This window comes from Leptinotarsa decemlineata, unplaced genomic scaffold (assembly GCF_025532065.1).
Source record: "Leptinotarsa decemlineata unplaced genomic scaffold, Ldec_3_MD MMD2_tig00026336_RagTag_RagTag, whole genome shotgun sequence".
Classification (NCBI taxonomy): domain Eukaryota; kingdom Metazoa; phylum Arthropoda; class Insecta; order Coleoptera; family Chrysomelidae; genus Leptinotarsa; species Leptinotarsa decemlineata.
The window spans coordinates 12,249,525-12,277,103 of NW_027412692.1; the positions used below are offsets into that span (position 1 = coordinate 12,249,525).

The 27,579-nt window shown below is 34.9% G+C and overlaps 1 protein-coding gene across 1 annotated transcript; it reads left to right on the forward strand.

Moving 5' to 3' along the window:
- Positions 1 to 1,125: 1,125 nt before the first annotated feature.
- On the forward strand, positions 1,126 to 27,150 carry LOC111518028 (D-beta-hydroxybutyrate dehydrogenase, mitochondrial). The gene is made up of 5 exons (XM_023174348.2): positions 1,126 to 1,415; positions 20,915 to 21,111; positions 22,937 to 23,174; positions 24,909 to 25,254; positions 26,881 to 27,150. The coding sequence occupies exons 2-5, from the start codon at positions 20,926 to 20,928 to the stop codon at positions 27,062 to 27,064; spliced, it is 954 nt and encodes a 317-aa protein (XP_023030116.2). The 5' UTR covers positions 1,126 to 1,415; positions 20,915 to 20,925; the 3' UTR covers positions 27,065 to 27,150.
- The last annotated feature ends 429 nt before the right edge of the window (positions 27,151 to 27,579 follow it).

The window sequence follows — 27,579 nt, forward strand, 5'->3', positions numbered from 1 at the left end:
TCTGCACGCATTAAGTGGCTGTGACACAATTTCTGCGCTTTTTAAAAAGGGAAAAAATAATTTTTAAAAGGTTTTGGGAAACTGACAAATTTGGATGAACTAGCTGCAGCATTTGAAGAAGAAAACTGTTCGGCCCAGAGATTATTAGAGAGTGGAACTCAAACCTTATTGGCAGTCTATAATGCTCCGAAATCTGTGAAAAATCTCGATCATCTTCGTTATATGCATTACGTCAAGTCTACAAAACTTTAGTCCATTTTTTTACTTTTAATGAAAATAAATGTATTGAATGATATTTTTTAATAAAAAGATTATTTCATAATTTGTTTTTTTTTTCATCAAGTAAGAAGTTATTAATTAGTTTGAAATTCAAATATAATTGCTATATTTTCATTTACAATTCTGCAATTACATGGGCAGGTAAGTGTTGTTAAATAAATCAATACTGAATAAAAAGTGGATAGGTTAGGAAAAAAATTATGAAATATAATATAATAGTTTATAAAAATTGATAAATATTTATAATCATTGATTTATTGATAGTTCATCAACTATATATGGCGCGTTTTCGACCGGAGGCACCGGTTGACCTGAAGTGATCCTGTGACCGCGCGCTCTCCGCCCTCAATCTCGAAAACGGTTCACCGTATTGATAATGAATACGAATAGCAAAAAACCCAGAGGAAATGAGATATTTACAAAAAAAAGCGTAAAAAACCGATTTTTGTGACCTTTGACCTTGAAATTCAATAGTTGCGTACACCCTACCATATGTAGGTTTTGAGACAACTTTCAGGGTGTCAATATACAAGTATTTACAGACTTACAGCTGGGTATCCCGAATTCCGAAGTGAACTTACTATAATGACTGGACTAATATTGCAAAAATGTTTCATAACTATAATGTACCTATTTTCATACAGTCACTCTTGAAGATTTGAATGAATACAGAATTTGCTTGAGTGGTATTGCACAGATTTCACGTTTACAATTTATTCATCGACCCTGTAGAAAACTCGTTACTTTGTACCTGAAAGAATAAACCAGACCTCCTGTGGCGGATGCTTAAACTCTACCTCGCCGCCTATGATTACGTGCGATTCGAAGTATTCTCGTGCTTGAGACTAACTAGAATCGTGTTGAACTGATAGTGAGCTGTGGCCAGTCTCCCATGGAAGGAGTCCCGCTGAAGATTGTCGATCCCTCGGTTTGTGATTTTGTTTGCGTTCATTATTAATACAATTTTGAAAGAAGACACTGTTGATTATTGACTCACGTCGGTGTAACATCGATGCTCTGATTGGCAGCTCGAGTGAATTTTCTTCAGTGAATTGCATTGAGGAAGTTATCTGTGTCTTGTGAGGATGTGCAGTGTTTGGTGAACCCTGTTTTTTTGGATAATCTCTTGACTTCAGGTGAGCTACCTCCAGTGTTGTATGGATTCATTTTCATTTTACTATTTTGTGTTGGAATTGGGTATTTTCTCAAATATTTGGAAAGGAAATGTATGGATTCATCAGGTGTACCACAGGGTTCTCATGTAGGGCCATTGCTTCTCAACCTATTTGTAAATGACTTGAAAGATGTTATTTTATATAGTGAATTTTTTTGTTTGCTGATGACCTGAAGTTGTTTTAAGTTATTCATGACTCAACTGATACAAAATTATTACAGTTAGATTCATCTAACTTTGTTTGCTGGTGTGGTATAAATCTACTGCAATTAAATATAGACAAATGTCAAACATTTACTTTTTTCCGAAACAGAAATCCCATTAACTGCCCATATAAAATCAATCAAAACTTCGGGTACCGAATTTCGGGCAAAAAACTTATTTTTTGCAAGAGTTATTTTCAAAAAGCGAATAAAAAATTCAATTTCAACACCCCTTATCTCCGAAACGAAGCATTTTCGGGCACAAGTTCATATAGACTTTTTTTCTTAAAATTGTCTCAGAAATACGTCACTTGAATATTTCAACGTACTTATGTTACACCCTGTATACATGTCCTGTGTTCTCTTTTTTTGACTGTTCCAATATCATTTGAAATGTGATCTGACTGGAATAGAATTATTATTATTCAAATAATCCGAATGTTCTGTCGAGAAGAAATAGTAGAATTAAAATGCCTGGTTAGGGTATTGAAAAAATATCTGTTAAAATGTGTTTTTCCGTTGACCAGATATTGCCCTTCTACAAAATATAATTTTCAGATGTCGGAGCTAAAAAATAACGAGGTCTTATCTTTAGACGTGTGAGTTCCAGCACGTCATCATGTATCCCAATACACTTCAATTTATCACTCCCAAATATGCCAATATTGTGTAATTTTCAACCTGCTCCAGGTGGTAGGTTTTGGCATTTGTCAAGTGGATAATCGTCATGGCCTACTGGCAAAACCACCAGGACGATGAATGCAATCAAAATATTGCTATAAATTTTCAAAAAAATTGAGGAAGGTCCCTAGCAACTTACACCCATTATAAAAAGTGTAAGAGAGCACGCGAGAAAATGTAAAACGGAAATTTCTTCATTCTCATAACTTAACATTCACACATTTGAATATCAATATTTACTGAAAGAAAATACATAGTATTATCATAATGGAAAAGTCCAGAAAAATGAATCTTATTAGTCATGGTTCTCATGCTTCGCAAATGTTGAATTGGTCTTTATCTTCAGAAAACTACTCCTATGTTCTTTTATTCTGTGGAAAAATATTTTTTCCGTTTGGCCAACATAAAGTTTTGGACAAGAACCACAAGTTAACTTGTATAGTCCTGATTTATACGATACTCAAGTTTTGTGTTTATTGTTTTTCATAAATTTGCTTACATTAATACTTGTTATGTAAGCCGCTTCCACGTGTCTTTTTCAGTCAAATTATGTGTCTCTCGAATTCCCTCGTCAATTTTTCGTCCGTTTTTTTCTCTACTCGCTTCGTTTTTTTACATAACCCAGACAATGAAGTGTTGTTATGAAACATCAACGCAAATAAAAACAGCGCAACATTCGAAACATCCGAATATGTTCAACTTTTAATTGCTATTAGATCTTATTTACATAAATTCTCGGTGGGTGACCTAAGCCGATATGCTGCAATCTGGTCAGCCATGCCGATCAGGTTTAATGGGGCAGAATTCTTTTCTTTCATTTGATATTATCATTCTGATTTGGTATTCTTGGTTAGTTGCTAATGGGAACAACTTACCATTTATCAGACGGTTGAAAACGTTGGTATTTGTGAGGCGTGGTTCACAATGAATATGCGTATTGTGATCCCAACCAGCAAAGTTGTTTTATAATTTCATGGTGGTGCAACAGTTTTATTTTATTAGTATTTTATAATTACTTCCAAAATGCTAATTGTTTATATTAGGTGATCGATGAACACAATACAGTTGTAGGCAATAAAAGTGTTTTATAAATTTGTCATAGTAACGTTTATGAAATAAAATTGAATAACTATTATAAAGTAGTCAGGAAATTATCACAGAAACGTTTTTGCAACTAAATTATAAAACTTATTTTCTTATAAAAGTAAATTGTCATGTAGCAGTTTTATAACACTTTTCTGCGAGATTGTTATGATAGTTATAAAACTATTTCAAGCTTATTTTATAACTGTTTCCTGTAGCTTTAATGAAATTATTTTATTGGAATGCTTTCAGATACTATTTTATTTTCATTACCATATTGTCACTTCAATGATAATTTCCCAACTATTTTATAGTATGGTATATTAACTACAATTCAAAAACACTAATATTACTGTTATAAAACCAAATTGATTTTGCTAATATATATTTGCTGCCACCAAGAATAAAATGCAGCATTTAAGAACAACCAGCTGACATCGATTCCTAATTACAGCTTTGAAAAATTCTTCAAAATTTTAGTTGTGTTCAGTAAGAATATTTTTGTTTAGTTATTCAAGTTGGACACCATCGATATCGTGGTGAAAATTAGTTCTTCAGCAACTTCTAAATATTTGATTTTTATTGAGTATAGGTACCCCATAAGTAAATTCGATATTTTTAATTCATCCACTATGATATGTATATATATATTTATATATATATATATATATATATATATATATATATATATATATATATATATATATATATATATATATATATATATATGTTATACTTTCAATTTGATAATAATTCCATTGTGTGGATACTGTAGTGAATTTTTCTGTTTGTTTCCCGAATATATACATAAAAATAAATAATAACTCAATGGCGGCCATTTTGAACATTTATTGGGGGGTATATAATAGTTTTAGCTTCAGTTCGAGGTGCTTCAAATAGACGAAGAAATGACTTGGTGCTCCATAAAAAAACTTTCTGGAAGCTTTCAGTCGCCCTGTATATTGGGAATACTAAAAAGAACACTTAAAACTATCCCACCTAACCTAGTGCTTCAATTTGTTTTGAGAAAAACAGGAAAAGGTTTATAATGGTTAAAACCCGTCGTTTAGCCTTTATAATCGATGAAAGAAACTTTTTAGCAAAACATCCCGACAGATAATATTTATCCAAATTGTATGTGAGAAATCCTTTATTCATACAAGCACTTTTGTAGAAACCTACAGCTTCAAAAGTAGTCCGACTCTGCCGCAATACCATCACTCCCAGAACTAAGTGTTTCTTAACAGTTTTATAGGGGTAACATAGTAGCTAAAATACGTTGAAATGCTTGCTACTGATACCAATTTATTTAATAGAACGACGCCATTTTAAATGATAGCGATCCGGGATACTGAAATTAGATGAGTTGAAAATATGAAATACCTCACATATAGTGATATTTACAGCTGAAAAATACATAAATATTTAACATTATATTATTTAGAATAAAGTGAGTTGAGTTTGTGACTAGAAAATTATTACTTCAACAGAGTGAATTTTTGTATAAATAATAATTTTACCGAAAACATTTATGAATGAATGGCGCGCTTAAATTTTGCTAATAATAGGCTATATATTTCATTTGCAGTAAAAATATCAATATTCAAAATACAAACAATGTCTTTGACAGTTTTATGAGTGCAAAAGTGAAATTTTAAAATTTCAAGTGAAAACTAAGAAATTCTATTTCTTAGTTTTCACTTGGTGACATATCAATTATATTTTCCTAGTGCCCAATACAAAATTACTTCTTGCGTCTTCAAGAAAACATTTTTAACACTTTTTTATCGTTTTCGGCTTTATTATATTTTATAACGCCTAATTGGAACTACTGAAAAACTCTAATAAAACTGTCTTCTGATTATTTCTTCTGAGTCTTTACAAAACTACTTTTCAAGAGTGTAAGACAAATTTTATGGTAACTCCCAAAATGTTTATAAAACTGTTTTGTAGTGTTTGTAAAAGGCCTTACAAAATATTGATAATACCTATAATGTTTTATAAAACGGTGCCAATTTCCTATTTATAGCAGTTGTATAAACACATTGAAAACATTTCTGGGAGAAATGCAGTTTTATAATTTGTTTCTCCGAAACGTTTTCGCAACTATTATAAAGTACGAAATTGCTAGTTGGGATAGTTATCAACCTATCTGAGAATGTTTAATAAGAAAGAAAATTTTCCAGATAATCTCATAATTTTGTTCAAATATTGTTTATTATAGATTTATCGTTTCTATGTTCAGAGACGGTTATTGCTTTGTGACAGAAAGGATTCTCCGCATCTGAAAGTAGTTTGATTTTAGTTAAAGTAAACCAAATTGAAACTGCTTGGCTGTAGTCGAATGGAAGAAATAGTAATACAAGTCCCTTTCTACCAAAGAATGACCATTTTAAGCATATCTGGATCGCCGTTGACGCAAAAGTATTTGAGAGATATCCGGAAGCTGGAGACCCATACCACAGTATTTCTGAAAACTGTGCCCATACACAAAAATAATCTGAGTAAGTCCGCTGCTGATTGCAAAGGTCTCAAATTCTCGACCTTGTTCGTCGTTGATATTTGAAAATTTTACGCTTCGATATCCTAGACATTGAAGTCACCGAATATAATAATAATAATAAATGCTTTTATTGAAAGGTTACAGAGTACAAGAGATACTAATCTAACCTAACAAATGGTAGAATTCAACGTTTGCGCATGATACATCAAGGCAAAAATTGGTCTTCCATCCAACCAGAAATAGATAACTTATATTAATACATATTATGTGCAATCGAACTGAATGAAAAATTGAAAAAAAAGAAGGGAGAGAAGCAGAAGAAAAAAGAATGAAAAGCAGAAAAGAAAGGCAAAACACGAATAAATGAGAATTTGATGTTTTATATGTGAAAAATCATGAAACCACGAAGAGAACAAACTGTGATTACACGCTTGAGAATAGGTTATACCAACTTAAGTAACATATTCATGCTCTCAGGAAAACAACAATCAATATTTATTTATTTATTTCATACACTATTCTACAGGATGAACCCATTTATAGAATATGGAGTAACAGTGGCATTTACAAATATGTACTTACATAATATAATTTGTGAATCCATATTAAAAAAAATAAAAACAGAACTGTCAGTTAGCTAAGAAATTTCTTTTGATTTGTATAATCTGGCAGTTGAATATATCTAGGACATGACTAACAGAATAAGAGGTGTTGCACATTGTATAAATTGGAGATTTTTTCATTATATTTGTACGCGGAGTGTTGAGATAAAATGTGACACTATTCCTAGATGACCGTCTTGGAACCCAAAAATTCAAGTAATTTCAATGTTGAAGCTTTTTCGAAGTCTTTTGTATTTCTAACTAAGAATCCATATATGCGATAAACTGCTGTTAGAGTAGTGTCAATATGTTTATTGAAAGAGAGGGATGAATCAAAAGTAACACCTAGATCAGTGAGTGTGTCATGACGCTCCAGAACTTGATTGTTTATGACGTAGTTGTGTAAATTCAGGTTGGTCTACAGTGAGTAAGACATTACATCACATTTGGATATGTTGAGAGACAGATTATTCTCTCGACACCATGTAGCAACGCGATTTAAATTCAGGGCGAGACGTTCGCAATCATTAGAACATGTTATATTGTGATAGAGTTTCAAGTCATCTGCGTATAAAAGGAAATTGACATCAATCTCAGCTCCGATATCATTAATGAACATATTGAATAGTAGGGGTCCTAGATTTGATCCTTGTGGTACACCAGATGTGGCTATATATTCGATAGACTTGAGGCCATTGAGTTGGACGTACTGCTTACGGCTGTGAAAATACGATTTGAAGAGGGTAATTGATTCATTGGATAACCCAAAAGTCGAAAGGTTGTTGAGCAGGATACTATTGTCAAGTCTGTCGAACGCTTAAGAAAAATCAGTGTAGATGGCATCAGTCTGAGACTGACAAACAATACCCTCTGCAATACATTGAGTGATTGTTACAAGATTCGTGGTGGTTGAACGTCCTTTCATGAAACCATGTTGATTGGGGCTAATAATGTAGTAGGGTATGATGAACATCTTCAAAACTAAAGTTTTTGATTGTTAAGCTGAGAGTATCAACTGTTGTTCGCAAGGTCACTTAATGTTGACACTATATAAGAACCACTGAAGAAATCTGCAAATCCATCAAGAATATCTGACGGATCATCGAGTAGCTTGCCTCCATGTAACATTTTATCTCCGATTCCATTCGTTTGTTTTGACTTGTTAATGAATGACCAGAACTTATTGGGATTATGGATAATCTCGCTCTCAGTTTTCTGAATGAATTTTTTATAACCTATTCTAATGGCTGCTTTGATTTCTGCCCGAAGACGTTTTAATTCGTGAAAAGCGTGAATGTCGCCGTTTTTTTTGTATATACACCAAAATTTTGTTTTAGTTCGAATTTTCTTTATCTATGCACCATCAAAGTAGGCTGGACAATTATTTTTAGATTTTATCGAGAATTTTGGCACGCAGCGATCAAATACACTGTATAATTTTTCATAAAAGTAAAGACAGCCATTATCTACATTGCGAAATGCATTTAGAAACGTCCAATCGAGATTGAGGATCAGCTCATACATGAGCGGAAAGTTAGCTATTTTAAAATTGTATGCATCTTGGAAACATGATGCAAATTTATTCTTCGAGTTTATTTTGAAGTTCAGTTCGCATATTATTTCCAAAGCAGGATGATGACCGTCCTCTTTTACTAATGGATCTAGGTATTTTTCAATATGCCAGTAATGTAGGCAGAGGCTAACAGTGAAACATATCTTGCTAAATTGGGTCCAATATGGTGAAGCTAGACAACGATTTGAAATACCAAATTCTATGAAGGAATGTTTGAAAGATCATAATGAAAGTCTGGATAGAATTATAAAAATTATGAAAGCTATTGGGCTATACTCAAAAATTTGAACAAGAAAGCAAATGAAAAATAAACTAATAGTGGAAACTACAAAAGAAAAATTATATAAAAGAAGAGAACCGGATTGTAGCATAAATCTCTTCAGATTTTTCTTGAAACTGAGTGGTGGTAACGATTTCAATTCAATGGGTAGCCGATTATATAAGCGTGCAATGTTATAAGAAAAAGATCCTCGAAAAAGAGAAGTTTTATGTTTAGGTGCAGTCAAAAGATGTTTAAATCCCCAATTCAGATGAATTTCACTAGTTCGGACTTCCATTGTCTACAATATAAAATGATTTGAAATCCATGAAACAACTAAAAAAGCAGAACTGAAAATGAATAGCTGAAAATAACAATTATATTAACCAAAATAAACCTGAAATGAAATAATAGTGGAATAAAATACAAGTAAAAATTGAACAATTGAATAAATAAAAATAAGAAATGAAAAAAGAAAATGAAAATAAAAAGTGGAGAGATTCCAAGTCACGTTAGTTCACGACGTTTCGATTGTTAGTATCTACAATCGTCTTCGGGTGATGACTGGACTGATTCCTCCGAGAGATGACTATTTATAGGTCGTTCGAGTACTTTCACTTATCCCCGCTTTCTATTTTCCGCTTCACTGGTTCCGTGGGAGATGACCGTTTTGGCGGGAGTTGGCCATTTTTCGCTTGATGATGGGTTTCCATATGTTGCGTATTTCTACGCTGGCTTGGCTGAATACGTTGTTGGACAATATGTATGCGGCTTCCTTGAAGTTTCTCCCAAAGCAATGTTCCTCTCTGTGCAAGATCTCAGCTTGGGACCACTCGATGTTGTGTTGATGGGTCCAAACATGGTCTGCTATTCCTAATTTGCTGGTTTTCCCTCGCTGTGTGTGTTTCTTGTGCTCGGCAAGGCGAACATTCAATGGCCTCTTAGTTTCACCAATATAGAATTTTCCGCACTCACAGGGTATCCGGTAAATGCAATTCTTGGAATCGAAGTCTGCGTTTGGTGGCCTGGTTTTCGTGAGGCTGCTACAGATAGTGTTACCGGATCTGAAGCAGGTTCTGAACCACGAATCCAACCACCATCAATCGACTAAAAGAGGAATCATCAAGACTTTATTAGACCGTGCTTTTGGGCTCTGTAATACGAAGGAAGGTCTCGAGAAGGAACTAGACATCATCAAAAATGATCTTCATCGGGATGGCTACTCCAAAGCGACGGTAGAAAAGACTTTGGCTAGAAGACAGCAGGAGCCTCGCAAGGAAGAGAAGCCGTCACAACCAGTGCTTGCACTTCTTTACATCAGAGGATTATCGGAGAGAATAAGAAGAATTGGTTTCAAGTACAACATCAGAACCTGCTTCAGATCCGGTAACACTATCCGTAGCAACCTCACGAAAACCAGGCCACCAAACGCGGACTGCGATTCCAAGAATTGCATTCACCGGATACCCTGTGAGTGCGGAAAATTCTATATTGGTGAAACTAAGAGGCCATTGAATGTTCGCATTGCCGAGCACAAGAAACATACACAGCGAGGGGAAACCAGCAAATCAGGAATAGCAGACCATGTTTGGACATCGAGTGGTCCCAAGCTGAGATCTTGCACAGAGAGGAACATTGGTTTAGGAGAAAATTCAAGGAAGCCGCATACATGTTGTCCAACAACGTATTCAGCCAAGCCAGCGTAGAAATACGCAACATATGGAAACCCATCATCAAGCAAAAAATGGCCAACTCCCGCCAAAACGGTCATCTCCCACGGAAACAGTGAAGCGGAAAATGGAAAGCGGGATAAGTGAAAGTATTCGAACGACCTATAAATAGTCATTTCTCGGAGGAATCAGTCCAGTCATCACCCGACGACGATTGTAGATACTAACAATCGAAACGTCGTGAACTAACGTGACTTGGAATCTCTCCACTTTTTATTTTCATTTTCTTTTTTCATTTCTTTATTTTTATTTATTCAATTGTTCAATTTTTACTTGTATTTTATTTCACTATTATTTCATTTCAGGTTTATTTTGGTTAATATAATTGTTATTTTCAGCTATTCATTTTCAATTCTTTTTTTTTAGTTGTTTTAGGGATTTCAAATCATTTTATATAGTAGACAATGGAAGTCCGAACTAGTGAAATTCATCAAGAAACATTTTCAATCACCTTCAGACAAAATCCCAAATTGTATATCAGTTCCAAAGGACAGTTTCGTGAAAAGGTAGGCAGGTTTCCCGGTGGATATGACCTTATGGAATAAACTAGCAGAATGCAGTGTTGGCCTAGCATCCATGTTCAGCCACTCGAGTTGTTCCAAGTATTGGAATGCAAATTGATTGGTTTTAGTAAAGAGAATAGTAAAAAGTAAAGAGGATAGTGCCGTATAGTGTGTATGGCTTACATCTGTATCTTTACAATCACGTCGTTGGAAAAGCAATAGCGGCTTCGCAGGGACTTGGAACTTATAAAATTTTGAATTTTGTATTGATATTCCAAACAGTTTCTGAGATATTGAGGATACGAAACACAAACAGTAATTTTTAGTGACTTGAACGCATTTTGAATGAATGCCTTTTTATTCCAGACAATCATTAATTTCCATTTTGATAGGTGAATAAGTCCCAGGAAGTGGTGGTGGTGATGTGAATGTTTGATAATGAATTGTGCCCATGACACCTCCGGAATGTTAATTTCACGAGTTTCTCTTCCTCCTACCTTCGGTTTCACTACAAACCCAATCATTTAGTGTGCTATGAACTTTCTCATTTGCGTTGTCCATAAAGCAGACTGTCATAACATCGAGTGAAACTAACTGCGTATCGTTTAGTGATTTACCTACAATTTATAAAAACAATATTCACTTTCGAGGTCATATGATATCAGAAAATTCTTGATGAACAGTTGTAACTCGTACTCAATGATCATTCCCTAAAACGCCTACTGTCGTTTAATTTTGTTCCTATATATCCCTTCAACAAATAATTCGTATGCATTGCATAATATACAAGGTTGTCAAACGAAAACAGAGCCGTAATCAGGAGGTGTTGCAACAGTCTAACAGTGAATAAATTTGATTTTGTTATTCAATATAGTACGTAGTAGTATAGTACAATTTGATTTCAGCCTCAAAATGGGCCTTAATTTCGATGATAACCTCTTAATCGGCGCTAATTTTTTCCAGCGAGCATTATTTCAAGGTCTAAGGACTGAAAAAGTCGCTGGGGGCTAGATCTACAGAATACAGTGGATGCCGATGTAATTCGAAGACAATTCATGTAATTTTGCCACGGTGGGGCTATTTTTCCACGAGTTTGTCCTACAAATGCTCCAATAACGCTATGCAATAGTTGCTGTTGATGGTTTTTCCTTTTTAAGATAGTCGATGAATATATTATACCATGTACGATCTATGGTATCACATCATCACAGTCATTAGCGCCCAGTATAAAGTGTTTAGAAGAAGCAAAATATAAAAAACAATGTGTGGGAGTTGATGGATTTGTCAGAAATTAATATAGATAGTTATTGAAAGTTCTTAAAAATATATTTCTTTTGAAGAAGTTGTTGGTAGTTATTTGCTAACTACAATTGGTGACCCCGAAAAAGCACATCAACACTGTCTACAAAAGATGGTTGAACTTCTGCAACAACTCAACAAAGATCAAGTTACAAAAATCCTACGTCACTTCGACATCGACACTAATGGAGCAGTATTAGATTTGAAAATCAAATTGGAAGTAGAAATCATCAAGTGGTATCCCGAGTTTGCGAATCCAAAAGTGTTGAATTGTATTTTCATGCATTCAACTCATGGAACAGTTAAAAAGAAAGAAATTAGAACATTTCATTAAAGAAAAGAACAATAAAGCTACTTTCAGTCACGACATACTTGTTCCCAGTCCAGATGAGAATATTAATCAGGTTGAATCAAAGGAAACAAAGATCGCCTACGATCCAGACAAACAAGTTGATAGAGCGTAATTACTTATTCTTCCTCCTTTCTGGAAAAAGGAGCCAGAACTATGGTTCAATGCTATTGAAACTCTCTTCTATATCAACGACATTACATCAGAAACAATAAAATTTGGAAAAATCATCTCAATGTTGGACTGTAATGTTGCTACAGAAAACTCGAATTTATTTCAAATTGGAAACGATTAAAAATCTTATGCTATTTTAAAAACACAATTGATTGAAATGTACCAAATATCTGTTGAAGAAAAAATGCTGAGGATATTTGGAGAGTGCGAATTGGGTGATAAAAAGCCAAGCTGTCTGTTTATATAGAGAAATGGCCGATTCAGCTTGTGGTCAAATAACAAAAAGTTTCAGTATTCTTGTATGTTGAAAAAGTTGCCAAAATCCGTTGAACAATTACTGAGAGCTTTTCATACAAAATTAACGGATGATTAATTAATAAGCATGGCCGATGGGATGATGAGAAGTACAAGAAATCCAGAAACTTGAGCTATTAAATCTTTCACTTCAACAAAATCTCTAAAAGACAAAATCGATCAGTTAATAACTAAATTTGATGATAATTATGTTTCAAAATCGAGGTCTAGGATACGGGATTGGTCTAGTCCAAAATACAGATCACAAACTTGATCTATTTCGAGCCCACTAAAATTATTCTGTTATCACCATCTCAAATTCAATGTAAAAGCTAGAAAATGTGTTGCGCCTTGTGCTTATAAAGGCAGATGTGTTTCGGAAAACGAGCATGCCAGTCATTGATGACGACCAACATTTTTGGCCAGGAAAAGAGTCGTCTTTCCATTCATGATCTTGGAATCATCAAATCGTTGTGGATTCTGGTCGATTATGAGCTTGCGCAACACTCACTTCGAGCAGAGCTTTCGCATACGCAAATATACATGCACAATATGTCCAACACATTCCTTTGATATCTTTAGAGCTTCAGCTATCTCGATCAACTTTACCGTTCAGTATTTCAATATTATTTTGTGGACTTTTTTGATGTTTTCATCATTATAAATGGAAAATACTACCATCGGTAATATGAGAATATATTTATTACGATAGTGTTGTTTTTTGGTAACACCACTGTTTGTTATATGAGATATCAGAAACGAATGTAAACAGATATTATGTCATCAAAACATAAATACCTTCTGACTTCAGGCATTGTCACGTAATTATCTCATCAAGGTCGAGAAAAGATCCAGTGAATTTTTACCATTGTTTAGTAATTGAGTATTGTTTCCCAAACAATAGATTCTTTTCCCAAGTCATTTGCAAATCGGTTTCTGATTTCGAGGATATTAGTGAAAAATGTACCGTACAAAATTGAAAAAGAATAGTTTTTTTAACTGTGATCAGTGGTTACTTGTTACTTATGGAAATAAATTTGCATGCATACTTTTTTGTTGTATTATTGTTCTCTCTAGTGATTGGCACACTATAATAATTATTCCTTAGCCACTGTATTCACAAGATTTGATCCACTGTGACTTTTTTGTTCTCAAGATTGAAAACGCACATGAAAGGAATGCGATTTAGGAGTTATTATCCGAATCGTTGAGAGAGACACATATAAACATATAGAAATTGATGAACAAATTCATATTTTTTTAGAAAAATTAAAAATCACCTCAATTTTCACAGAACAGACCATGAAAGATAGATATATTTTCACGGGGGTAGCAAGTTTTAAGAACAGAAAGAAATATTTTTTTTTCATTATTTTCATGTACATGTACATTTTCATATACAAGTTATACTATGCCTTTGAGCATAGTGAAACCTTGAAAGTAAGACCTCGTTAATCCTTCTGAGGGTTGTCGTTCGTAGGGGTGCGACAGTGGTTAACAGAAAAACAGATTTTAAACACAGATTTTTGAAAAGATTTTCTGTTGATGTAGATTCATTTATTCTTCAGATTAAGGAAGGTTATAAACTAAAAAATATTGACAAATTTCAAAAAGTAGTTGGAAAGTATATTTTTATCAACGAATCCTGAATTTCATGAAACTATCTGTTTCCAACTCATAATTATTGAGTACGTTTTCTTGCATGTTGCACTGAATTTCAACATTGCAAATAATAACAACAATTACTCTTAATATAATAAAGAGAGGTACAAAGCTGTGCACTGCACTTACCGGTATTAATTATCGTTGCATTATGATTGCAATTAAATTTTAGAAAACGAGGAAACGGTCGGATTTTGAAAAGAAATCAGATCATTGCTTCCTGAATAAAAAGTTTCATTGTACATTCTCATTCATTTTGAAATATGTGCCAAATATTTATTCATTCTCATGAAAAATGTCAGAATAAGAGTTGCTCTATCCATATCCGAACATTTTTCAAGGAAACATTTTTCATTCACAAGGTAAAAGCAATCCGCTACTTGGTTATCTTTGAAGTGGAATGTTAATGAAACCTGAATCCGAATGTTTGGGCAAAATAATGTGAATTTTTGTTTTTCTCAAAAAATATTTATTTATTCATCGATTTCTATTTTGTCCAGCGTGTTTTTCCAATCCTCGAAGCAGATCTGATCGAAACGAGTATACCAACAAATTCTTCTGACGTTTTGAGGAAGAAAGAAACTGCTGTAGAATAATTGAACCGATTTCCTTCCTGAATAATTCATCATCAAGGTAATCGCCACCACCCTGTTGATTACTAACCAGGTTTAGGTTAATCATACCTCAAAAAGGGGAACTCAGAACTGATCCGAATTCAAATGAGTTACTATATAATTTCAATTTTGAAATATTAGATCCAGCAATAGCGTCTGTATAACTGTTAAAACCAACATTTTGTAAATAGATCGTCACATGTGTTATGTTCGATCGTAAAACACATTTTGTATTTGATAATTGAAGAAAATAGAATGCGGGTCAGTACGTAATTTGCCGAGCTGTGTGAATTAGTTTACAAAACCAATTTGATTAATTGTGCAACCGTTAACGAAAACTTGTTTTTGGCGATCCAGCACCAGTTGATTGTGATATTTTACACGTTAGTAAAATAGCGTACTAACAAATTTGTATTTATTTGGAAGGAAGAAAACATATTGGTGGCTTACCTAATTACATGTTTTTCATTCTTAGATCTACAGAAAAAAGAGTGCTCATTAGCAATCCTGACTTGCGATAACATAAACTGGTAGAGATGGGCCCAAAAGGCTGACATGTCATAATTGTTTTCCATGAAATTTTGAACATAAAAAATGCAAAACGAATTAATTAAATACCTACCTGCTGCAGAATTGTAGGTCGCTGTCTCTGTGAATTCTCCTCAACGTGGGTTTTCACTGTTCTTTTAGTGGGTAGAATTTTTACCGTGGGGTGTTTTTTAAGCATGACTTTGAATTTGTCACGGACGATTTGAAGGAAATGACCTGCTTGCAAATTTCACATGTTGCTAGTTGCAGTTGTTTCTCTGTGATTGAAAAAAAGAAAAAGGGAAAAGAAGTATACAATTGGGTAGAAGGAAATCTCGAAAAATCTGAAGAAGATACAAAATTTACTGGTTCCCAGGATTTGCCTTTTTCTATATCAGAGTTAGAAACTCCAATTCTTCAAGTTTCTTTTCCCAGATAGCCTTATAAAGTATATCTGTGAACAGACTAACCTTCATTCTGTACAGTGCCGTCCAAATAAACCTGCTAATATAAAAAAGTTCGAAATAGAGCAATTTATTGGCATTACCATGTACATGTCCCTTATTCAGCTGCCGGCCACAAGGCATTACTGGCATAATACGATCGGCCATCCTACTGTGAGCAACTTGATGAGCTGTAATAGATTTGAAGAGATAAAGCGTTTCTTACACTTCAACAACAATGATGACATGACTGGAAACAGTCAAATTGGATACAGTAAATTGTTCAAGATTAGGCCATTTCTTACCCAAATAAGAGAAAGATCACTGCAAGTTCCGAAAGAAGAGTATCTTGCTGTAGATGAACAGATTATTCCAACAAAAGCTCGAACACAACTCAAACAATATAATCCGAAGAAACCACATAAATGGGGTTTCAAAAATTTAGTCCTTAGCAGTATATATGGCTTTAGTTATTATTCCGATCTGTTTGCAGGAGCACAAAGCAATACTGTACCTCTAGGAGCTCCAACTCTTAGTGTTAGTAGTAATGTTGTTGTGAAGCTATCTGAATCTATACCAAGATATCAGAATTTCAAATTGTTTTTTGATAATTGGTTCTCCAGTGTTCCACTCATGACTTATTTGACTACTGAAGGTATAATACCCTTAGGGACGGTGAGATTGAATCGAGTCCCAGGAGTTGCAATGCCTTCCGAGAAAGAAATGAAAAAAAAAAGGAAGAGGAGAAAAAATAGCTACTATAGATGGTGAGGTCATTAGTGTTGTATCTTGGTTTGATAACAAAGTAGTCACCACTTTGTCAACGTATGCAGGAAGTCAAGCAGTAGGAGAAAAGCGGATATTTTTCAAGCAAGAGAATACACATAAAATGATACCTTGAACAAAGAGTGTCCTCATTTATAATAAGTATATGGGTGGAGTGGACCTAGATGCGATGTTGGGTTTCTATCGCATAAAAATAAGGTCAAAAAAATACTACTTGCGCATTTTTTTTTTCATTTCACCGACTTGGTTGCCGTGAATAGCTGGCTACTTGCTAGAAGAGCAAAAAAGTTTGATATTGTGCTTCTGGATACCAAACTGGCAATTGCAGACGCGCTTTGTTTAGCAGGAAAACCAAGCAGGGTTAACAGAGTAGGAAGGCCTCCGAGCGTGATCCTCCAGCAAGTGTATGAATATAAAAGAAAAAAAGGGCCAACAAAAGAAATTCCTCAAGAAGATATCAGAACAGATAGTATAGATCATTTCCCACACTGACAAGAAACATGTAGATCAAGATGTAAATACCCTGGTTACTCAGGAAAAACTTTTGTGATGTGCACCAAATGCCAAATTCCATTATGCCTTAATAAGGATCGAAATTGTTATTTACGCTTTCATACTGAATGATTTTTTATGAATAAACTATACCTCTTAGTCTCAAATTAATAATGTATTGCCAAGTCAATATCGCCTGATGTTCCATATATGGCACAAACCAGATTTTTTCAAAAATCATGAAAATCAACAGGGATTGATTTTTAAAAAATATTTTTCCATCAAATAGGGTTGAATTTCTCATCTCATACAATTTTTTCGCTATGAAATGAAAATTCATGCGGTAAAGGGTTAAGAATACTTAACAGAAAGAGATAGAAAAAATGTATCAAATGACGGGTTGCGTTAATGGCCATGTTACGATTGCAGCCAAAACCTCTAAGTAGGAATGGGTCAATGAAGGCTGAGCCTATGGCAAGAACGTCTGCTGCAGACAACCAGTGATGCAATTGAACCCAGGTTTGTGTTCAATAAACGTCTGGTTTATTGAACACAAACCTGAATACAAATGAAACAAAATACAGAGTCAGATTTGTTTGAAGTTGATTGACAATGTTTCATTATGAATTTTACTAGTTCGGACTTCCATTGTTCACTATATAAAATGACTTGGAGTCCCTGAAACAACTAAAAAAGAAGAATTAAAAATGAATAGGAAATAACAATTATATTACTTGTATTTCATTTCATATAGTTGTTATTTTCAGCTATTCATTTACAATTCTTCTTTTTGAGTTGTTTCAGGGATTTCAAATCATTTTTTATAGTAGACAATGGAAGTCCGAACTAGTGAAATTCACAGAGTCAGATGCTACAAATGCAATACGCATATATACAGACGGCTCAAAAACCAAAGAAGGCTCATGATGTGGGGTATACTCAAAATCACTAAGCCTAAGGATTAGGTGAGGAATGGGAAAAAATACCAGCTTGGTCCAAACAGAACTGGCTGGTATCTCAATCGCCACAAAAGAAATAACCAGGAAAGGAATTTCTGGCAAAAATATAACAATTTGCACTGATAACAGACAAGCTTTATTAGCCTGGTAACCTCAGGGCTAGTACTAGACTGTCACCAAGATTTAGCCCGGATAGATAATAACATTATCTTGAGGTGGTTTAAAGGGCAAGACAGGAGTAAAGGTAATTGCATTGCCGACTCTTTAGCCAAGGAAGCGGCTGGACTAAGAATTTTAGGACCCAGTGGCACCTACGGCCTGATGTCTTCGACAATTGCGGAATCAGCCAAACGTCACACCCATGCTCAATCCCTAAAGAGATGGAATGGAATCAAAGGATGCAATCTGGTCAGGATCACCCTGGGTGACCCTGGAAAGCTGGCGCCGAAGAAATATTTAACAATGACCAGAAAAAATCTACGCTTAACAGTATGATTTCTGACTGGCCACTGTCAACTAAGGAAACACCTCCACAATATGGGGCTAGTGGTTACACCTCTATGCAGGAGGTGTGAACAGGAAGGCATGTCCTATGCGAATGTCCGGATTTATCGTCAATAAGAGGAGATGTTTTCCAGTGACCTGCCCACCTTCCTGGAAAGGACAGAATGGACGATGACCTACACTCAGTGTAGGTGGATGTGGGAGCTATTTGAAGTTCAATTCATGTAGTTTTGCCATTGTTTTGATTGATTTGTTGCACGATGCGTTGTATGGAAGAAACAACAATTTTTTTATGCGGTCGTTTCTTTGCAATTTCACCTTCAGCGGCTCAAATAATGCCATATAATATTCATTGTTGATGGTATTTCCCTCCTCAAGATAATCAATGAATATTACACCACGCACATCCCAAAATCCCGAGGTCATAACCTTTCCAGCGATTGTTATGCTTTGGGGCGCTTTGAAGGAGGTTCACCAGTTGCTCTCCACTCACATGTCGATCGTTTTGATTCCGGAGTAAAGTGACTAATCCATATTTCATCTATTGTCATATATCGACGCCAAAATTCCGGTTTGTAATGTTCAAACATGGCCAAACACTGCTCAGAATCATTAAGATGTTCTTGTTTTCGGTCAACAGTGAGATCGCGTGGCACCCACTTTGTGCATAGCTTTTTTATAGTCGAATACTCATGCAGTATGAAACAGATACGTACTTTTGATAACTTTACAATGTCAGCTAACTCACGCAATTTCACTTTTTCATCATTCAAAACGATTTTGTAGAATTTTTTGTTTTCTGGTGTTACTGCCTCATTTTGATGTCCACTGCGTTCTGCATCATCGGTGTATCTACAACCACGTTTGAAGCCAATGGGAAGAAATAAAGTTCTCATCAACCGTGACGTAAATATAGAACGCTACCCAATAAAACGTGCGTTTTTGAAACGCAAATCCGATGGTAAGATACCGAATAAGGCGAATACTCTTATCTCAGATGGAATAAAATCATTTATGAATGAAGCACCTGACGAAATACATCTTGCGACAACTCAAGACAAATAACTCTTACACAATTACACGGTCCAAAAAATTATCTCTACGCCTCTGATACATTCTAATTTGTCCTTAACTAGCTGAAAATCATATCGAAACGACTCACAAGAACGACAAGAACGTTAATTGCTAATAGAAATGCGTAACTGATTTAGAATTGGTCTGTTACGTGAAATAGGCTGCCATTTCCGAGAATTAAGGTGAAAAGTGATCGTAGACAAATGCCAATAGTAGGTTTTAATTGACTATTGATTTCTGACCGACTTTCAATCATCCACTTATTATGGTGTGGTCAACTTGAAGTGTGCTTGATCGAGTTCAACGACTTCGCAGGAAAACATTGAATAGAATAAATGTAGTATAGAGATGTTTTAGAAGAACACTTCAAATGACACTCAAGTCAAATAAAATCAAACTTTATTCATTCATTCTATAATTGTCATTTTCACAATTTATATTGTTGTTACAGATTATATAATCCTGTACAGAAATTACCTAAGCATAAATGCTTGTAGTGCATATTTCTGCACGAGAAAAGATATTTTTTTTAAATTTTGATGTGATGCCTGGAGAGGTGCAAACCGATCGTTTTCAGGAAATTGAAAAATTTTATTTTTTCTGTATGAAAAACATTGGTCAATAAATGGTATGTGTATTTTGAGTAAAATTGAGTAGAGAAGAGTAAAGTTGAGAGGGGCCTTTTTATTCCTTTTTAGTTCATTTATTTGATTAATTTTATGTTTATTCATTTATTTATTTTTGTTTATTTTATTTTCATTTTTTTATTTGGTATTTAAAGGAACTGATTTCATAAATTCTTTCGAATTTGAAGTGGTGGTTTAGGTATTATATAGTTTCGGGCCTATATATAAAAGGCAGCTTGACAATGTCAAGTTGACGCTTAAATTTTCAATGTTGTTGACATTCGGTAAAGATCTGAACGAGATACGTGCGACAGATTTCGATTCTTGCATCATCTATCAACATGTGCACAAAGCTGGGTAATCACATTTCTCGCGTCTATATTTTTGACAAAACAGAAGCGAATCGTGGAAAATACCAAGGTTTCTAAGCATCTTGATTTAGAAAGTGTCAACTGACAGATTACAAAAGTGTCAATCGCTAACAGCAGAATATTTGAAAGCCTATGCTACTTTTTTTCAGACTGATTGTCAATGGACGAAAACACCGCCTTGGTCCTGGCCTTACAATTGGTGGCGCTTTTCTCGATAGCCGGTGCTCTCTTACTATACCTTCTCTGCAAAATACGGGGCAGCGGTAGTGATCTTTCGGATGGTAGTACTCCAGGTGCTGGCAAACCGGTATTAGTGACCTCGGCGGACAATGCGATTGGATTACAGGTAAGTTGTAGGTGAAAAATTTCACAGTGCAGATGTTGTGAACACCACCAGTAATGTAGCTAATGATTTTAACGAACGCAGGATTATAACTGCTTGTTTGAAGGAATAAAGTTATTACTTATATTTATATTTATACAGTTTGTCTTTGATATATTGATTAAATTTATTATGAGCTGAATGATAAACCTTTTCTGGGTATTTTTTCTTCAACATTATAAAAAATATATAAAAATGGTAATGTTAAATTTTGGTGGGATATGTTGATGACGTCTATAATAGGAATGAAAATCATATTGATCTGGATACCTTTTGAAATCATACATCCGAACAGGAACCGACAATTAAGTTCTCAATAGAGATTGAACAAGATGATTAACTTCCTTTCCATGCTGTTTAAATGAAGAGGTGCTCAGATCGATTTGATACGAATAATTATCGAAAAGAAACACTACTAACTCCATTACACATCAAACCATCATGAGAGTGTTGAATACTGTATAATAAATTGTCTCTATAACAAAGGAAAAGCTATCTGCAGTATTGCTGAAAATTTTATCTAGTTTCAATCGTAGATCCAATAGTGAATGCAACGAAAAATAAACAGTCAATTGAAAACCGAATGACTCTAAAAACAGCATCACAAATTCTGCAACCATCAACTCAACAGTTGCCGACAATCGATGTTTATCTCATATTCCAGAACTATCTCAAAAGATGATACGAATCGGAGATATATATGATAGAAATTTTTAAAAAAACAACAAATTCACAGAGAAATAAGAGGAACCGCTGGATGATCCACTGGATCACCCTGTCTTAGCCCATTAGACTTTTTTCGTGAGGATATTTGAAAATTAAGGTATATTGTCTATGACGGTTTAAGGTCAATTTGACTCTAAATGTGATACATTTTTAAAGTCAGCTCGGAAAGATAATTCCAGAAATTGGAAATCAGCAAAGGTGTTCACTTCTCAAAAGACCGGTGATAAACATCAATACTGGAAGGTATCTTGAAATATTATTCAAAAAAACAGTGACTGAAAATGAAAAATGTACCCATTTCAGGAATTCCTTAATAATATTGTATATTGAGCTAATTTATGCATAATTTCATGCGGGTTTAATTGTCTACAGTATACCAAAGAGTAAATACAGAGCATTCATACCTCAATAGCTTTCTACAATTATTTTCAATACTAGTGAACCGCCTTAGCTCCGCACAGGTAATACTAAATATAAATTCACCCACCAGAAATTTAAGGACATGGAGAAACAGTGATGGGAAGATAATTTTGTTTTATGGACGCCCCCTTTTCTTCCAAAGCTAGCGCCCCTGTTGGAATATGCATATTTCCAGATTCTAGGTCCAGCACCTTTGGCTGTACGTTAATATAAGAGCTGGCAGCAACCAGTAATTTACATTTTTACTTTAAAAATACACCAACTGAAAAAAGTTGCCAACTGCACTAGGTAATGAATAGCTTCGGGAATCGAATAATGTTACCTATAGAGAAATTCGCAAAACTAACACAACCGTCAACGACGTCTGCCCGCGCATCGTCCCCCGTCGTCTTACAGTAGACGCGACGTGTAATAGCTTACTGCGTTGCGTCGTGGCAACTTTTCAATGACTCGTCCAAATTACTTATATCATTACATAAACGATGTTATGGGGAGATTGAGAAATAATTGCTCAGTATCGATACAAGCAAATTAATGAAATTTTCTTGTCTTTTTCTGATGATACTGTGGATTTTTCCTGGATTTTCTGCAACTACTCTTAACAAAAAAGTTCTTTCTACATCATCGAATTATCAAATTTCAGATTGCAATTCATTTGGCCACAAGAGGATTCAGAGTATTCGCTGGATTGAAAGACGGAGCTGCGTCTGGTTCTTCCGAAGACTCGACCTCTGCCAAAGTCATTCGTGCTTGGCAAAAACATAGAGAGAGTGTTCAAGGTCAAGGAGTTCTGATCGCCCTCCCTCTGGACGTTACAAGGGAAGATCTTCTTCATGAAGCTGTTGACATCATCAGAGCTCACTTGCCAGCAGGAGAAGACGGTAAGAAATATGGTTGTGATCATAACAATTTCTCTAATAACAGTTCTGAAGCTATATTTTTTCAATCAGCCAAGTATTATACTTAGCTACCGACACAATTCCTGAAGATATAACATGATGTATTAGATAAAACTGAAATATCTATCGTACAATCAATCTGAATGTCACATCAGAGCTGCAGATGAATTGCTTGATCATCTGAATGACCAGATGAGCGTAATAATTTTTTCAGCCTTGATGTCTATAGATCCAGAGTAAAGAAGGGATCCAAGCAAATACATGACGAACGCATATGATGTGTAAAAAATCCCTTGTAAGCGATCCATACTATAGTGAGATTACGTCTGAAACGTAGTAAGTTCAATGTGGGTGTGGATCGGTTCTAGTGCAACTAGTCACGACCTTCTGTGATCACATGTTAGTTCAGATACTGAGACCATTATGATCAGTTTCCATGTGCGTAAAATACTTGTGCTGCACTGTTTGGAGCCTTTGGTCTAGTAATGAATATTACTGGAGTTTTACCCCAACACCAAACTATTATTTCAACACCTTGACACGTGTTTCGATCAAAAAGTGATCATCTTCAAGAGGAAGATCAAACTGTTCAATCTCTTCCTGTATTCACAGCTATTTCTGGGAGTAACGATGGCTATAGTGAGATGCAGAAGAGGTGACTTAAGAAATCAACCCTTCATTTCCTTTTTGGAGGTTTGGAAACTTCATCTTACTGTGCTATGGTTGATACTAACATTCTCATTACACGAATTCAATCATGTTGCTGCTCTGTAATTTACAAGATCCAACAAACTCAACAATATCTAGCGATTTTAGGAATGAGGAACCAATTCGAAATCTGCTGCTCCCCATCTAGTTATCAATTGAAAATTACAGCTAGATGGCGGTGTGGGCTAGGGAGCTTTTTCCTTCACCAGTTTAAAACCCATACAAGTCTAAAATAGCACAGTTGAACCTTCAAAGGAGTAACTCCTTCCGTGTTTACCGGTTCATGAAGTTTATTATGCTCATGTTGTCAGAGTCTTTAACAGAAATCTTCTTACGTGGGGACAGTAATAAATCCTTTCGAAAGGATTGATTGCACCTAGTAATCGATCGATGGTTATCCGCACATAGAGGCTCTCAAAATGTAGAGGAGCTCTCACGCAGTTGTTGATTTTTTGTTGGAAGTCTAGTTTCTTCCTCTCACTAGTGACTTTTTGACAGCCACTGGCAGTCGTATTCTTTCAAAGCAGTGCTGCAGTGCTAAATGGATGGGAGTCTCCTGTCCAGCCTTGCCAATGGAACGTTCTTCCACTTCTCCGACTTTGTTACCAGGCTGGATAGATAAGGCTGGAAGATAAGATCCATGATCAGATTCTGGGTGGAAAGCGCATGCTTTGGGTGCATTTACACTGCCAAGCATGCATTCCTGTAGACCAAGTGATTTTCAAACAATGTATTAGGTCAAACTTCAGTTCAATTGTCTACCTTTAACATCTTTTGCCATTGCGAGTGGACAAATCATCGGTATGGGTATGTGACCCTCTAAAACTGATTGGATATGGTGGTTTTTCATCGAATTCTTGAAAGCGAGCATACCATTATGGTAACCCCTGCAGACCAAAGGAGAGTCAGTTGGCTTCCTGCCGGTTCGATACCAGTTGCATGAGAAAATGTTGAAATAAATTTTGAATCATTGAAATTAATATTGATATAATTGTATTTCTCCATCAGGTATGTGGGCTGTTATCAACACCAACGGACTATCCTACCGAGGCCGTTTAGATCAGCAGGACATCGCTCACTGGGACGCTATGCTGAAAACAAATGTCGTTGGTATCCTCCGCACAGCAAGAAAATTCCAGAGTTTGTTACGCAACGCAGGCGGACGAATAGTAACGGTGGGAGCAACAGAGAACTTGGGCGCCGGTCTGGTGGCCTACGTGGCCAGTAGGTACGCAGTGGAAGGAGCTAGTAAGGCCCTCAGGCAGGAATTGTCCCAAGTAGGCGTGAAAGTAGTTACCATTAATCCGCAAGGAATCATGCCGGAGTTGTTGTTTTCCGCACCTAAAATGAACAGGTTTGTTGAACAAAATTATTCCACGGTTATTCATATTTTTTCGAGTAATTTTAAAGAGTTTGACGGTTTTTTGGAAAAAAAAATATATACTGAATACTTTTTGAAACTTCCTGTGAAAATATGTATGTCCATGAATACTTCTGTTTGTTGAAAATGTAATTAAGGAGATTTTTTCCCCAACCAACTAATTTTTCTGGTGTATTTCATTATTTCGGACTACCATTGTCTAATATGATATAAATTGATTTGAAATCCCTGAAAGAATGTAAAAAAATTTAAAAGATTAGCTGAAAAATAACAATTGTATTAAGCAAAAAACTTGAAATTACAACTGAATAAAATACAACCAACAACAGAAAAATAAAAAAATTGAACTATTAATACGAGATGAAATTGAAAAAATTATTAACAAGATATGAAAATTGAAAGTTGCTTCACGACGTTTCGATTGTTAGTATCCACAATCGTCTTCAGATGATAAGTGGACTTATTCCTTCGAGATCTGACTATCTATACATCATTCGAGTGCTTTCACCTATCCCCTCTTCCCTCTCTTCGCTTCATCGGGTTTAGCGCGAGCTGACTGTTTAGCGGCAGTTGTTCGTGTTCCGCTTGATTAGAAGTTTCCATATGTTGCGTATCTCTACGCTAGCTTGGCTAAATGCGGTTTGTGACAATATATATGTGGCTTCTTTGAATTTTCTTCTAAACCAGTGTTTCTTCTTGTGGATCATTTCAGTTTGACCTCATTTGATATTATATTGATTAATTCAAACATGCTCTGCTATTCCTGATTTGCTATTCCTCGCTGTGTGTGTTTCTTGTGCTCGGCATTGCAAACTTTCAATGGTTTTTAGTTTCACCGATGTATGATTCTCGCAATTCTTGGAATCGCAGTCCGCATTTGGTGGCTTGGTTTTCGTGAGACTGCTACTGATAATTTTTTCAAATCTGAAGCAGATCCTTATATTATATTTGGACCCAATTCTTCTTATCCTTTCCGACAATCCTCTGATGTAGTGAAGTACAAGTACTGGCTGTGGCGGCTTCTCTTCTTTGTGAGGCTCTTGTGTTGGTAGTCGCTTGAATTTTATTTCATTGTAATTTCGCTTTTTTGCTTAATATACTTGTTATTTTTTAGCTGATCTTTCTCCCAACCCTACCTACAATTCTTCTGATTTGATCGGACACGAATCTGTCGTTTATTCATGCTTGCGAAGAACAAATAATTTTTAGACTACAGCAAAGATGACCTTAGATTCTTTAACAGGTCCGCTTACAGTCTCTATCGTCAGAATAATTCTTAACCAAACTTGAACTGCAAGAAGGACAGTTACAGAAGTATATAAATGATGATGATGTTTCACTAAACAACAACATGGCTTTCAAAAAATCATCATTTTCTTTAATTACAATTTAAAATTTGGATAACTTTGATTTTCTTCTTCAGGAATACGAGTAAATGAAACATATTTCAGTATTGGTTTTACAATTTTATACATTAATATGTACTAGATATGTACTAATATGTTCAGATTGAAATAGATATTTTACATACTCGGGTTGAAACTGTGAATATTCTGAATGAATTTGCTTCATAATTAAAATAATGTTATAAATTTTCAGTCAACAAGATCAGCAAGAAACTTCCGTGGAAATAACCGGCTGTATGGATTACCAACCAGTGGTGTTATCTAAGAGAGCCTTGGACATTCTAGACATAGCCATAACTACCAGAAATCCAAAACCGAATTACAGTTTGGAGGAAAAGTTGTGGTGCAAACCTTTTGAAATCTTCAAAATTGTTTAGAACCTACTATATATTTTTTTATAAAATCTAAGGACTGATTGTATATGTGAATAATCGCGTGTAATATAGCTTATTTTTTGTTACCACTAGAAGTTATGATTATATTTGAGATATATGCGGAAATTCAACTGAAAAAACTACAGTTTTTAATATTTGTTAGTCTCCTCCTCCTGCCTCCGTCTTCAGAAGTGAACAAAAAAAAATTCTAATATATTGGAAGTTATTCCTTTTTGATTATTTCTTTCTTCTTCGACAGATGTATACAGTTCTACATTATAATTTTAATATTTTTCAGATTGTGGAAGGGAACGAATACCCAAAAAAGGTCGATGAAAAAATATAAAAACATCTTCTGATATTATTGTGTGTAAGAACATGTATCATTGTTATTACCTCATTTAGATAGGTATATGAAAAGATACGTATATGTAAAAATAGATTAACGATTGTAAATATATTTGCAGACACTCAAATATTGAAAAATAAACGTAGTTAACTGACGTGGTAATCTCATT

What these genes read in the sequence shown, in the direction of transcription:
- LOC111518028 (XM_023174348.2), top strand. Translation starts at nt 20,926, where the DNA reads ATGGACGAAAACACCGCCTTGGTCCTGGCCTTACAATTGGTGGCGCTT. An exon ending in ACAATGCGATTGGATTACAG is followed by an intron (nt 21,112 to 22,936) that starts GTAAGTTGTAGG and finishes ATCAAATTTCAG; the next exon opens with ATTGCAATTCATTTGGCCAC. An exon ending in TCCGCACCTAAAATGAACAG is followed by an intron (nt 25,255 to 26,880) that starts GTTTGTTGAACA and finishes ATAAATTTTCAG; the next exon opens with TCAACAAGATCAGCAAGAAA.